Source organism: Betta splendens, chromosome 9 (assembly GCF_900634795.4).
Source record: "Betta splendens chromosome 9, fBetSpl5.4, whole genome shotgun sequence".
Lineage (NCBI taxonomy): Eukaryota > Metazoa > Chordata > Actinopteri > Anabantiformes > Osphronemidae > Betta > Betta splendens.
The window spans coordinates 21,775,743-21,790,310 of record NC_040889.2 but is presented as its reverse complement, the minus strand read 5'-3'; the positions used below and the strand labels follow the sequence as shown (position 1 = coordinate 21,790,310).

Genomic DNA, 14,568 nt, shown 5'->3' with positions numbered 1-14,568 from the left:
AATAATAACCAGCTGGGAATGTTCAACGCAAACTTGGTCGAACTTGGTCGTGTTTGACGCCGACTGCTGATAGTTTTGTTGTTATGCAGTGTTAAATATGCTTTGTTTTATTTTATGTAGCTGTTTTAATGCGATGTGAGTTTACCTTTTGGTACTGTAGATGCTCTTTTCTAAGGTACATTTGTCCAACTAAACGAAATGTGACGATTAGAAAATTAGGTAGCCATGATAATACGATTACAGAGGCTAAAATACAACCTTATACAGTACAGTATAATAGGCGACAGCTGGCTCTGTAAGAAAGTTTTATTTAAGAGAAATTAGGTCAAGTGTGAGGCATGACACATCAGTAAATCCCACAGTATGAGGAAGCATTCCTTCTATAGGCGTGTGTTCAACCCGAAACAGATGGTGCTTTTTAACAGAACAAATATGTTTGTTGGACTTTTGTGTACCATTTCTTGTTTTAATTTGGTACTTCCTGTTTTGTTTTCCTGTCTGCCTTAGTTCTAGTTTTACTTATCCAGTCGTGTGATTCACCAGCCGTTGTCAATTAGTAATGAGGTAAATCATTTAAACCCCAGTACTCACCACACTTGCGGCCAGATTGTTTGGGCATACCTGTAGCAACTCTCCTGTGTACCAGTTCTGTTTCTTGTTTTGACCATCTCTTGCCTGCTCCCTGTGCTCCCTGTTGGTGCTTCTGGACTTGGCCTAGTGTATTGAACCCAGCTTGGATATTGACTAGCTTTGCTTACTCCCTGTCTGTGCCATTGCCATTATCGCTGTTGCTGACCTGTGTACCAACTTTTGCCTGCCTGACCACAAACCTGACTAAACCTTCACAAACCTAAGTTCATGCAAGCTGTATGTTTGGGTGCTTCACCTTGCTACCCCACCCTGATCGATGACCGTAAAATCTGCCGGACCTGGACCCAGCCAGCCCCAGCCTGTTAGCCTTTTTCCCTATTGTCAACGAAATTGGTGTTTTGTAAAATACGTTTGCTTTTGGCCATGGAATCTGCATGGCCTTGTCTGAGCACTCATCTGTTTACCCCAGCTTGGAGGAGTTTTTTTCATAGCCTGAGCACGATGCACGAAGAGCTGGAATGTATTCTGCTCTTCATGCCCGCCAAGACACAGGCTCCTTGCCTGTTCCCTGTTCTTTCCTCAGTTCTGGCTTGCCATCGGACCCCTGCTCCTGCCTCTGCGCTGACACCACAGTGGTCTCCAGCTCGTTTCAGTGCCAGCTCCACGACGATTCCCAGTTCAGCGTTTGACTCCAGTTCCAGTTTCCTGTCAAGCTCCAGTCCATGTTTCAGCCCAGTTTCCTCACCTGCCTTCAGTTTATGATGCATCTCCACGCGCTGCTGAGCAGCACCAACACACACTAGCTACAACTACTGTACTCTACGATGTGGAGTGGTTTTGCTGAATAACGGTCCGACAGGAACCGACAGGCACACCTGTCATAGCCCAGAGGACTCAGATTTTATTCTCTCTTCCCGATGCTTCCTGGATCATGCCCCGTGCCTCCGTACCCTGTCGCTGTTCCTGGCTCAGAGTCTGCTTCCGGTTCAGCCTCTGTTGATGGTGCTCCTAGTTCTGCTGCCACTGTTGCTCAAAGACTGAAACCACCTCTCTCGCCTGCCAGTATTTCCTCCACACTAGGGATGACCTTATATTCTGTGGTGGACATTGGGACTCTTCTCCCCAGTCCACAGGCCAGGAGTGACGCCTGTCAAACCATAGGGGAGTTGTGTCTAGAGACCCCAGGACTAAGTGATGCCTTGGGGTTATCTGAACTGCTCTCTGGACTGAATGTTTAACGGGACGCTTCAGTCTCGCTCCCTCAGTCTGTTGCTTATCCACGGGTGGCACTGAAAGGTCATTCACTCAGCTCACATTGTAGCTGCTAGCGCGATGGTAGTGCAGCGTTAGCGGCTAGCACTAGTAAGTTATGAGAGTCAGCTGTGTTTCTAATTACTACAGAGCCTGTCGTGTGTATGTTGTAGCCTGAGTAGACCCGTGAATTTGGGTTATTGCAAGTTCTATCTAAGTCTAACGTGTGTTGTTGCTTATCTAGTCAGCTACTTTAGCTGTAAACGTGATGTGTTTTTTTATACAGGCTGACGCATGCCAGCTACCGAAACACGAGGAGGTTGCTTCTCAAACTGACGCCACTGCAGTCTGTGGACACACAGCTACCTTGTAGAAGAGTTGTTGCTCACCTCAGGAGCAAAGGTATGTACATTTAACAGCAGTATAATCATTTGTTGGCCAATATGCAGTTTTATTTGACAGAGATTTTGCATTTCAGTAGTTGTGGTATTCATAATCTGATCTATATTATTGTCTATGTATTTACTCTGTATGAAGTTGGTCAACTTATTTTGATATTTTAGTCTGTTGATGGGTAATTTGTAACTCTAGTGTTATGTATATGTGGAAAATGTGATGGAGACTATCTTCAATAAAGTCCTGCTGGACTCAGGTTGTTCTTTGGAGGACCTTGTAAACATCCCTGTCCCACCGGCCCTGAATTTGAGCAACCTGAGAGAAAGGAGGTCATTAATGTCATGCTAAGATTTAACAAACCAGCACTATAAAATAAGTTGAAAACGTGTTTGCACCATTAAAACTGATCTAACTACCTCTTTTTATTCTTTAGATCTGTAAAGGTTGTGAGATACATAGGAAATACTGGTCATTTCATTAATCTGCTATTCTGTTTTTTATATCCCATCCTCCATCTGTACAGCAGCTCCACTGCTTCCGATGTCTTCCAACACGTGAAGACAAAAAAGATCCTCACATTTCCCCAGCCAACTGCCCATGACTGTACCTGTTTTACTCCAGAAACTATGCTTTCAACATAACTATGAATCCTACCCGTTCATTTTGTGGTCTGCAAATTGAACTGTGACGGTAACTTATCCAGCATTATAGTGAGTGCTGGAGCCTAAGGGCGAGAGGCAGGGTACACCCTGGGTCGCCAGTCCATCGCAGGGCAACACAGAGACAGACAACCTGCAACAACTTGAGATAACACAGACATAGTACTGAAAAAAACAATAACTACATGTCTATTAGTTATATATTAGCACTTGATATATCATACACCTTACTAAAAGCAATTGAAAAAATATTATGTTTGTAAACTAGAGTTCCCAGGTACATTATGATTAATCTGTAAATATCAAAATGTCCTAAGGTTTTTTTGAATTTCTGAGATACTGATTTATTCCATGCATGTGTAATTGTCTGATATACTGTATATTAAATGTGTTCTGTAATGAATACACATTCAATCATACTGGCTCCAGTCCTGGATCAGCAACCATACATGACAGTAGGTTTGGCAACTGGTTCAGGCGTCTTGAGGTAAGATTTTTTGAAATTTTTCTTTATTAATAAAAGTAATAAACACATGCAATATCTTGAAAGCAATAGTTGCTGTCACACCATGCCTCTGTAGGCATTCACTATACCTACATTGGCACTTAATTACAGACAAATACGGCAAAATATAAGCTGCAGCTAAAGATCCCATTACAGAAAAAATATTTTCACACAGCAGCAGAATGAGAAAGAAAAAACATGTAAAAATGAGTTTATATTCGTTTATCGAGCTATGCTCCCAAACAAGCTGTAGTCGTGTTATGAATATTCTGTTGTATTAATTCAGGCTGCTAATTTGCAACAATTAATATTAGCGTTAGCAGCTAATCAAGTTGCGAATTATATAAATCAATAAATTAAATTAATTTTGGATCAAACATATGGTTGAACTCCACTACGAGGACGAGTTAGCCAGTTTCGCTGTTGGATTCAGTGACCGTGATGTTTGATTCCCGCGGCGGATCACGACTATGCGCTTCCTCAAAGGGGTGTGGCGATCAGTTTAGCTTCCGACACACTCCGAAAATGGAGCGTTGTGGACGAGAGCTTAAAACACACATTTTCAGACGGGCCGTGTGGGCGATCTACAGCGCTTTTTGGCATGAAAAGTTACAGACACCTTACTGAGACATCAAAGTCCAATTCTTTAGCAATGTGGAGCATGAAAAAAGCGTGTGCATGGATCTTTAATACAAAATAGCTCAACGATGTTCATAATTTCCGTAATAAGTGGCGTTACTGCTTTCAATTACAGTTTTAACCTAAATACTGTCACCGTGTTCCTTTTATGTTCTGATTGCTTCTCTTCTGCATGGAAAAAGTACTGTAAGTGTCATGTCATTGGTCAGCAGCCCTGGCCTCCTATTAGCTGGTGACTTTTAAGAGGATTGTCTCGGGTCGTAGAAGTGAGAGCAAGCGTGAGACTAATTGAGAGCGAGCAGCAAGAACCGAAAGCGAGGAGGAGGATTTGAACGCGAGCGGAGTGAATCTGAGCGCTAGCAGAGACATTTCTAAAACGAAGAAAGGGTTTTGAGAGCAAGCATGAAAAAATCTTAACATTAAAACGCTAAAGTGCGCTCTCAAATTGAAAAACTACGCTCTTGTTTAAAGAAAGGGATTTCACCCCATAGAGCATTACCACAATGGGTGATGTGTCTGATGTATGGGTGGATAAGATTTTTGATATGTTATGGAGTCTCGAGAAAAAGACGGGACAGCTCAAATAAATATGCACGGCGATATGACAGAAAATTAACTTGTGGTGTCAAAATCCTCTTGCTGCATAAATTCAATGCCATGCAAATTAATACAGTGTCCTCATCTACAGGATCATCTAGAAACTGAATTGCCATTTTTGAGCTATGCGCAAAGGAAACAGGTGAAATCTATGAATGTACTGAAATATTAAACAAGGTATTTAAGCACTTTTCACTTTTCACAAATTCAGAGTTTCAACAAAACCTCCTTCTTGAAACAGGCCCCTGGTGGGCCTCTGGATTCTTTTTGCTCTGTCGGAGGCCACCTTGGCCCTGTGGTCTATTGGACGGCTCTCTGCCTGGAGGACGTCGCCGCTCCCTGTGGGCCTGAGTTCGTGTCTTGTTCTGACGCTGGCCCTGACGAACTCAACGTTCGCTCCTGGGCACCGAGAGTGCCGGTTTGGCCCAGCGACTAGAACTTCCCTCGCCTCCACTGTCCTTGAGAGGATGGTTTGGCCTCGATTGCTTCCTTTTGGTTCTGGCCTCTGTCTTGGACTTCTGCCTTGTGTTTTGTTCTTGTCATGTTCTGGTCATGTTTTCTGTGTCTTGCCTTTTTTTTGCCCTCCTCCGGTCCTCCCTCTGCCTGCCCAGCTCAGTCGTTGCGCTGTTTTGGGCGCCTGGAAATCGCCCTGGGGGGGACTCTATCCGTCACAACCTGGACTTTCAATTACCATTTCCTGTTTTACTTTGGTACTTCCTGTTTTGTTTTCCCTAGTTGTAGTTTTACTTATCCAGTCATGTGTTTCACCAGCCGTTGTCAATTAGTAATCAGGTCATGCATTTTAAACCCAGTACTCACCACACTCGCGGCCAGATTGTTTGACCATGCGCCTGTAGCAACTCTCCAGCATTCATTGCCATTATCGCTGTTGCTGATCTGTGTACCGAATGTTGCCTCCCTGACCACGACCCTGATTAAACCTTCACAAACCTAAGTTCACTAAAGCTGTGCGTTTGGGTCCTTTACCTTGGTACCCCACCCTGATCGGTGACAAATAAACAAGGTGTCTGCCACAGCGCTGCCCTCATTTTACGCCTCTTTAGATACATCAGTGATCGCCCTGACCGGGTGACTATGAACAATTTGGAAAATAAAGTACATACATTTTATGCAATAATAGCAACTGCCTTTGTCACTATCACTCTAACTTCACAGTAAAACAAGGGATAGTTTAAAACAGAAACTATTTCTGCTTAAAATTTTAATAAGGTAGGCTCCGTGAACTTATCAACCACAGTTATGAAATGAAGTTGTTTTGCTTAAGACCCCGTAGTCACTCATTAGGCTTTTATAGCGTCTAGGACATGGAGTTGCACAAACGCGTTACTGGTCCTCTGGAATTGTCAAAGCTGTAAATGGATTGCCGCTCTCTGCTCTGTGTTGACACTATTTACTGTTGAGGTGTTATACCCAAACTTAAACGTGCATTGTTGGTTAGCGCTTCGGGGCATCTGTCACATCTGACACTGATTAAGCTACTGCTTGAGCCAGATACAGTAACACGCACATGCACAAATGAAAGTAGGACAAGGCAAAATATTTTGCTTGGTCTAGATAAATAAAAACGTGAGAAGCATGCCAGAAATTCAGCGTCACCTTAATATCTTGATTGCTATTTACAAGAACCAAACAGAACAGAAAGGAAAAATATAATTGTTCATTGTCTGAATTCCTAAAAAATAAACATGTCACGTGACAATTTATTCGGCATGTATAAAAATTGTGCGCAGCAACAAACCATTGTCTTCTGACAGCAGCTTAGAGTTGGATGCTGCAGGGAATTGGAGAGCACGACCTTCATCTTTTCCACAGGTTTGTTTGACACAATAGTTACCTTATGCTAGTGATACCTTATTTAATGTATTGTACGAAATGTAATTATTTTAATATAATTGTTTTATCATATGACTTTTCTTTTTCTTGCAGAAATGAAGCTTGTTCTGTGTCTGCTGGCTGCAGGTCTTTACCTGTGCTCGCAATGCCAGGTGTTTGCTGGTGAGTGCTGCCTTGATTTTCTAAACCTCTTTAGACACTAGTAGGTAAAGTAAATAATAAAATGAATAAAAAATAAATATGTATTTCTTTTGCCCAGAATATCATGTGAGCAGCGCTGAAATTGAAAAGGCTGTGGCCGAAGCCAAGAGCATTGTGGACAGTGCTTACCTTTTCTCCAGAAGACAGTGAGAATCCAAACCTTTTCAACAGCTGTAGTATCATTTTAAAACTAATAATATGAAACTGACCTGTACATTTGTCACAGGTATGTTGACCGTGCGAAGAGGAATGCTGCCAGGGGATCAGATATCAGGCGGCTGTTGTACCAGCCTCGTGGCCAGACCCGTAATGCTGTGCGTGCTGCTGATTACATGGAACAGACTGTAAAACTGATCAAGACGTCTCTGCAAGCGCGTCATAAACGCTCCATCAACGAAACAGGTGAGACCATTCAACATCCTCTGACCCTTACCTGAAGATAGTCTGTTTGCACATTGTCTGTAGCTGAGGTCTGTGTTGTGCTTGTTTTCCCTTAGATTTCCTGGATGCCAGCACATTGCAGAGCATTTCTAACGCGACAGGCTGCACCATTCAGACTCGTCCCCTAAGCTGCACTGGAACTAACAAGTTTCGCACTGCAAGCAATGTCTGCAACAACAGGTGAAATTATGGATGGTTTCATTTCACATGAATATAGACTGTGAATAACCTGTGTGTGTTGATGACGGCACAGTTTACTTTTTAACAAGCTATATAATAAACTAAAACATTGCATTGTAAATACATCTATGTTTTTCTTCACTTTCTAATAATTGATTTCTGAAACAAATAGACAAAACAGCCGCTGGGGCGCCTCCAACACACCCTTCAACCGCTTTGTCCCAGCTCAGTATGAGGACCAGATCTCTCTGCCCAGAGGATGGACCGCTCAGAAGCCAATCAACAATCACGTACTTCCTCTGGTAACATTCTTTTGTATATTTGGTGCCCACACCATGGTGTGATGCTTGTAGAATCGTAGGAGAAATGTTTTCCCAGTGTATGAATAATTTCTGTGCTGTCTTCAGGTGAGGGAGGTGTCCAACCGTATTGTGAAAGCTAACGTAATTGAGAGCGACTCATACTACTCTCACTTGCTGACATTCTTCGGCCAGTGGACAGACCATGACCTGACCCTGACTCCTACCTCACCTACAGTCGCCATATACAGCGACTCTCAAACCTGTGACCAAAACTGTGATCAAGTAGAGCCCTGTTTTCCCATAAAGGTCAGTATCAGTACAATAAAGCAAGAATCCACCTAAAGCACCAACATATGGTTGCCCACTCAGTGCTAACTGCTTGTTGTGATCCACACAGGTCCCATCCACAGACCCTCGTTACACCTCAGAGTCACTGCGGTGCTTTCCCTTCACCCGCTCAGCAGCCACTTGTGGGTCTGCTCGCACCTATGGTACAGTGGCTCCCCGCGAGCAGCTGAACGCCCTGACCGCCGCCATTGATTCTAGTCAGATTTACGGTTCAGATGACAGCACAGCTCTCTACCTGCGCAACCTCACCTCAGATCGGGGCCTTTTAAGAGTTAACACAGACTACACTGACAACGGTCGTGAGCTCCTGCCTTTTGTCAACTCAAGCGTAAACCTCTGTGTCAACCGAGATCCTAACTCTAGACCTCCTAAGGAGGTGCAATGCTTTGTGGCTGGTGAGTGGCAGCCAAACATTGTCGCTTATGAGCTACTAAGCACTTTATAACATATTCCCCCGCAATTTGTGACTTTTTAGGTGACATTCGCTCCAGTGAGAACATCGCTCTGACCTCAATCCACACCCTCATGTTGCGTGAACACAATCGTCTGGCTCGTGCTCTGGCCAAACTCAATCCACACTGGGACGGTGACAGACTGTACCATGAGGCGCGTAAGATCATGGGAGCATACTTCCAGGTGAGAGGAATGGGTGAATTACATGAGGAGCTTTCTTGCAATCATTTAGAAATGTGTCTGATTCCTTTTTGTCTCTCAGATTATCACCTACAGGGACTACTTGCCCCTCATTGTTGGGCCAGATCTGATTGCCAAGCTACTGTCCAACTACCCTGGTTACGATGAAACCGTGAATCCCAGCATCGCCAGCGTGTTTGCCACAGCTGCATTCCGATTTGGTCACCTGATCCTTCAGTCTTCTGTGTTTCGGCTCAATGAGCAGTACCAGGAGCATCCTAAATTCCCATCTCCCTTACTCCACCTGACCTTCTTTCAACCATGGAGAGTCGTATACGAAGGTCACAGCCAATGTGTTATATTGTCTAAGTCTTTACTAAAACCAGCACACATGCAGTTGATTAAATAGAACTGTATGTTTTTTTCCTCAGGTGGTGTAGACCCTATTCTGAGAGGGATGATAGGTAGGCCGGCCAAGCTGAACCAACAGGGTAACATGATGACAGAAGAGGTGAGAGACAAGCTGTTTGAATTCACCGCTAATCTGGCCCAGGACCTGGCCTCTCTCAACATGCAGAGGGGACGAGACCATGGAATCCCTGGTATTTATTTTTCTATTTGCATATACATTTTGCCTGAAATACTCTGATTGGATCTTTAAACCTCAGTGTTCTGTTGTAGGCTACAACGCATTTCGCAAGTTCTGTGGACTGTCAGAACCTCAAAGTGAATCAGACTTGGCTGAAGTGATGAAGAACCGAACTCTGGCCAAAAAGTTTTTGGCTCTCTATGGCACACCTAATAACATTGATGTGTGGGTGGCAGGAGCATCTGAGCCATTTTTACCTGGAGCAAAAGTGGGACCACTGTTTGGCTGCCTGATTGCTACCCAGTTTCAGAGGCTCCGCCAGGGAGACAGGTACAATATACCAGACACTGAAACGTGTGAAAAGACAGCTGTTAGTTCTATATCTTACAAACATTACCAATCTGCCCAATTTTAGGTACTGGTGGGAGAATACTGGAGTCTTCACTGAGGCACAGAAGGAATCGTTGCGTCATGTCTCATTTTCCCGCTTCATCTGTGACAACACTGGCATCACTGAGCTTCCCCAGAATGCCTACCTGTACAGGCCTCGAGGATCTGGTTACGCCAAATGTTCAGATATTCCTGCAGTTGACCTCAGTCCATGGCAAGGTGTGTTGGTGTTTGTCAAACCTTCTCTGACTTCATTTAACTGACAGTGAATAACTTGTGCTTTGGACATTGATGTTTTTTCTTTTTCATTTAAAAGACAATCGAGGACCGCCAGGGCCACCAGGACCCCCAGGACCACAGGGACCTTCAGGACCACCAGGACCACAGGGACCAAAGGGACCAAAGGGATCATCAGGACCACAAGGTAAACACTACCACTCTTAACCATAAGTATTGAAAGTGATAAAATAAAAGTATCAAATTAAAATGGTTCCTTTGTCATACCAGTATTAATTATATATTGTCTATGTCACACAGGACCCAGAGGTCTATCTGGACCAGCAGGCCCCGCTGGACCTCCTGGCCCTGTGGGAAAAGTTGCTTTCTCTGTGCAACTGGGCTCTTCTACACCTAGGAATGGCGCACCCATTAACTTCAATAATGTCATCTACAATGGGCAGAAGAGTTATTCCACCTCCACTGGTCGGTTTACCTGTAGCGTCCCAGGTGTTTATGAGTTTGAGTTCCACTGTACAATCAACAGGAACAACGGCAACATGGATCTGTACCGCAATGGCAGGTCCATACTGCACTCATACACCAGCCAGCAGAACGGCTACATCAGTGCTTCTGGCAATGTGTACATTAGGCTGGAGAGGGGAGACCAGGTGTGGCTGGTGGCCAACGAGGGGGCCAGTGGTTTGACCAGAGACAGCACCTTGTCGGGAGAGCTGCTGTTCATTGAGTAGAAAACTGCCCACGATACGGCTTCAGTTGAGTCAGGTTTACAACTTTGGCCAAACCTAGAAAAAATACATTTACAATAACATAGTTGTAGCTACAGCTCTGAGGTTGAGGACACCTTTAGATAGTTGAGAGAGGGAGAAGAACAACTAGAGGGGAAAAAGAGACAGCTGACAATGTGAAATGCAATGAAATAAATCATGTTTGAAACAACTCTTGCTTTCAACACATTGTTTAATACTGAATGAAGCACACGTTCTTCACAAAGTGAAAATTCATAGATAAAGTGTGGAATATGCCACATAACCACAAATAAGTAATTATTGTAAAAACTATATAAAGTCTGACTAACCTTTTGTAATTTTGTAATATTCTTTTTATCTTTAGAAGTGATCATTTTACTATACAACAGATGCGTTTTCACCTGTTTTAAGCTACTTATTTCTTGGCACACTAAAATTATCATGTTTAGAAAATGTAATTTTTAAGTTGCTGAGCTTTGTAATGTAAGTGAATATTTGATTTATAACACCATTCTCTTATATTCTTTAAAGTTTTTAATCAATGCTAGGTCAGTTACGCCATGTTGTCTACTAAGCAATGCCATTTTTCTTACCAAAATTTCCTATTAAGATCATTATTGTATTTTGTGTATGTCTTTAATAAAGCTGATCATGTAATTAGGCTGTAATTACTGTATGTGCTGCACTTTCTTGTTTCAGTACTCACTATAAGAACATATAATGAGAAACATATTAAAAAAATACTTGGTTGAGCTCACATAAAACTGCAAAAGCACTAAAACACCACAATCTGGCTAAATTAATGGGAAAATACTGTAAAGCCACAAACAAGTAAACACCCTAAAATTAATTGTAATATGTGGTTTAAATTACAGATTGTGCAGATTTATGTTTTAATTTACAGTTGAAAAACATTACTATTCAGCATAAAATATATTCCTTTCTACATTAAAAAGATGTTAACTATACTGTATGACAATTATTATTTAGGTACTGATTAAATTATATTAGTAAAATTGATTCAAGATTAATCGGAGCTTCAACTCGTGGCAGCGGATGGCTGCCCAGATTTAAAGCTTCACTCAAATGGCACTCAAGATTTAGGAAGAGGATTTGTGTCAGCTCTTTTGCAAGTAAAAGACCAGGAAAGCATCGCGTCCAGACAACATCTTGCCCATAGTTTGTGCAGATCAACTGGCACCCATCATCACTCATGTTCAAGTTATAACTTGAAGATGTGAGTGATGACTCACTAGTGCCTGTGGCAGTGATGATGCCAACTGGCACCTTCCACCCATCAAGCTTTCATTTACATGCTTTAAAGTTTTCACCATAATCCCTGTTCTGAAAAATAAAACAAAATCTCTGAACGAGATGGCTACGCCTGTTGCTCTAACATCTGTGGTCATGACGACTTTTGAGAGGGCTCTGTGTTTTAATATACTTTTCCTATGTGTCATTTCTTATTATGATACTTTTATTGTAAAATATCACTAATGAAAAAAATAAAAAAACATGCTAAATATCAAAAGTAAAAAAGTGCAAACATATAACTAATAAAAAAATTCAATTCAATACAATATAATTCAAAAATCTTGGCAGCCAGCCACAACATTGTTTCACACAGTTTCATAAAACTCTTACAATACAGAGTTTCTTGAAAGGTTTTCAGATTTTCTAAAAGGATTGAAAATTCCAAGCTGTCAAAATTCACCGTAAAAAGATATGCAATGTAATTGATGACAAAAAAATCATCCAACACAAAACCTACAAAAACCCTTATACAGTAGTTTATTTCTGTTAAACATTTTGTTGGGATTAAGATCCAAGTCTGTTGTCTTTTCAATTTGTTAAACGCTGATTGAACCCTGATTTCAAGGGGAATATTGTAGTCTAACTTTTTAATAAAACGTTTACCTAAACTTTAAGAAATGTTGCTTTTGATTATTATTATTTATTTCTAGTATGTGAACGACAAAAGTGTAACTACTGTAAACAGCATTTGAGTGTGTAAAGCTCCTGACTGCACGTGAAGCTATGTCACGTGCAGCATCTTTACCTGTACCCGCCCTCCTCTGTGTGGTAAGGGTTGGGCAATGTGTGAGTCAATGATCAGTGACAACGTATCAAACAATTAATAGAGATACGTATTCAATAATAACCAGCTGGGAATGTTCAACGCAAACTTGGTCGAACTTGTCGTGTCTGACTGCTGATAGTTTTATTGTTATGCAGTGTTAAATTTTGCTTTGTGTTATTAGTGGGAGAGCTGAACAGCTCTCACACTATTGATATCTTCGCTCTTTATTTTTCTTCTTCTTATTATTATTTCGCCCTGTTTTTCGGTCGCTTTCATCGTCTCAACGCTTTGTCGTAGAATCGCCGTTCAACTTTCTAAACGTGTGTCGTCTTTAGGAGATGAGGGCTATTACTTTTCACGTTTTCAGCTTTTCAACTTTTAACGTTATTGAACTTTTTCCGTCGTTTTTTTTTATAATGGTCGTCTATGGGAATCATCGTTCAACTTTTTGTCAACTTTCCTCTTTTCATCAGCGTCTATCATCGTCATACTTTGGCGTAGAAACGTCATTTCAACTTCAAAAGCGTCTATCATCTTTCAACTTTATCAGTGTAAATCAGCGTCTTCGTATCTTCTATACTTTTTGACTTGTGAGCGTTTAAATATCGTGTGGTTTTTGTTAAATTTTCAGCTTTTCCATTAGTGTGTATTGCGTCTGCTAGAGTGCGTGATGTCACAGCTACAGTGAGAAGGTGCGCTTTTTTAAGACAGAGTTTCTGTCTTTAACTTGTCACTACAGCCACAATTTTTACTCTATCAACGTAATTACTTCACTAAATCGTAGTCATACTTGTCTTCTTTCTAATGATGTGTCTGGATATACCCTCAGACCTATACTTTAGTCGCTATCAACCTTAAAGCGCAGAGACATCCTGAAATTCTCCCATTGACTCTAATGATAATTTTTCGCAGACGTCTGGGGAGAAAAACAGAGGAGACGTATTTTGAAATTGCCACTGTGGCTACAAGCTTTTGTCCTCAAACATAAAATTCACACCATTTGCTCATTGAAGCCTTTGGACTCGTAAAATGAAATAATTGTTGTGATAACTATCATGGTTTAGCTGGAACAAGCCTGTTTATACAGGGTGAAACTCTGCTTTTACAGAGCAAAGTGAGCCTGATTTTCCCGCCTTTCGTCTCCATGGCGACGGCGCAGCTGCAGATTTCACTGACAGGTCAAACTGCTGATGCTCAGTGTAGACAGCAGTTCCATGCTTATTACTGATTACTCAACTACACTATTGGATTGTGTAGTAATTAAGCACACACCTCCTCTAAATCCTTTCAAAATAAAAGCACCAAGCCAAATAATTAGCTTTAATAGCAATATTTCTGCTTTTAGATGGGTAATTATGACTATTTAAAGATAGATTAACAGTTTAGTAATTACCCACACATGCTTCCTCTACATCCTTTCAAAATAAAAGCACCAAATGCCAATTATTAGCTTTAACTGCACTGTTTTTGCCTTTGAATGGGTAATTATGATTATTTAAAGACTAATTGACAGTTACGCTATTACCCCCACACATTTCCTCTAAATCCTTTCAAAATAAAAGCACCAATTACAATTTATTACCTTTAATGGCAAGATTGATTAGAAAATCTGTGGTTTTGAATACTAACCAATCGTTAATGAGACTACTTTAGAGTTCAGTAAATAACCACTCAAACTTATTAGGGTGCTTTTATTCTGAAAGGGCTAAATCTAAATCTTTTGCTTTAATAGGGCTATTCTTGCTATTGAATGATAAATTATGACTATCTAATGACTATTTTATAGTTTAGTAATCACTCACACACAGCTTCTAAATCCTTCCAAAAAAAAAGCACCAATGTAATTTATTACCTTAAAATGGCAAGATTTTTGTTTCTGACTGGTAAATTTCTACTAGTTATTAAAGTATTACACAGTTAGGTAAT

The 14,568-nt window shown here is 41.4% G+C and overlaps 1 protein-coding gene across 1 annotated transcript; it reads left to right on the top strand.

The window, feature by feature from the left end:
• The first annotated feature begins 6,383 nt into the window (after positions 1 to 6,383).
• LOC114862242 (eosinophil peroxidase-like) lies at positions 6,384 to 11,230 on the top strand. Its single transcript, XM_029162363.3, has 15 exons — positions 6,384 to 6,471; positions 6,586 to 6,654; positions 6,752 to 6,839; positions 6,920 to 7,095; positions 7,191 to 7,314; positions 7,487 to 7,616; positions 7,722 to 7,922; positions 8,014 to 8,359; positions 8,440 to 8,600; positions 8,680 to 8,938; positions 9,029 to 9,199; positions 9,279 to 9,516; positions 9,602 to 9,795; positions 9,893 to 10,000; positions 10,114 to 11,230. The coding sequence occupies exons 2-15, from the start codon at positions 6,588 to 6,590 to the stop codon at positions 10,542 to 10,544; spliced, it is 2,694 nt and encodes an 897-aa protein (XP_029018196.1). The 5' UTR covers positions 6,384 to 6,471; positions 6,586 to 6,587; the 3' UTR covers positions 10,545 to 11,230.
• The last annotated feature ends 3,338 nt before the right edge of the window (positions 11,231 to 14,568 follow it).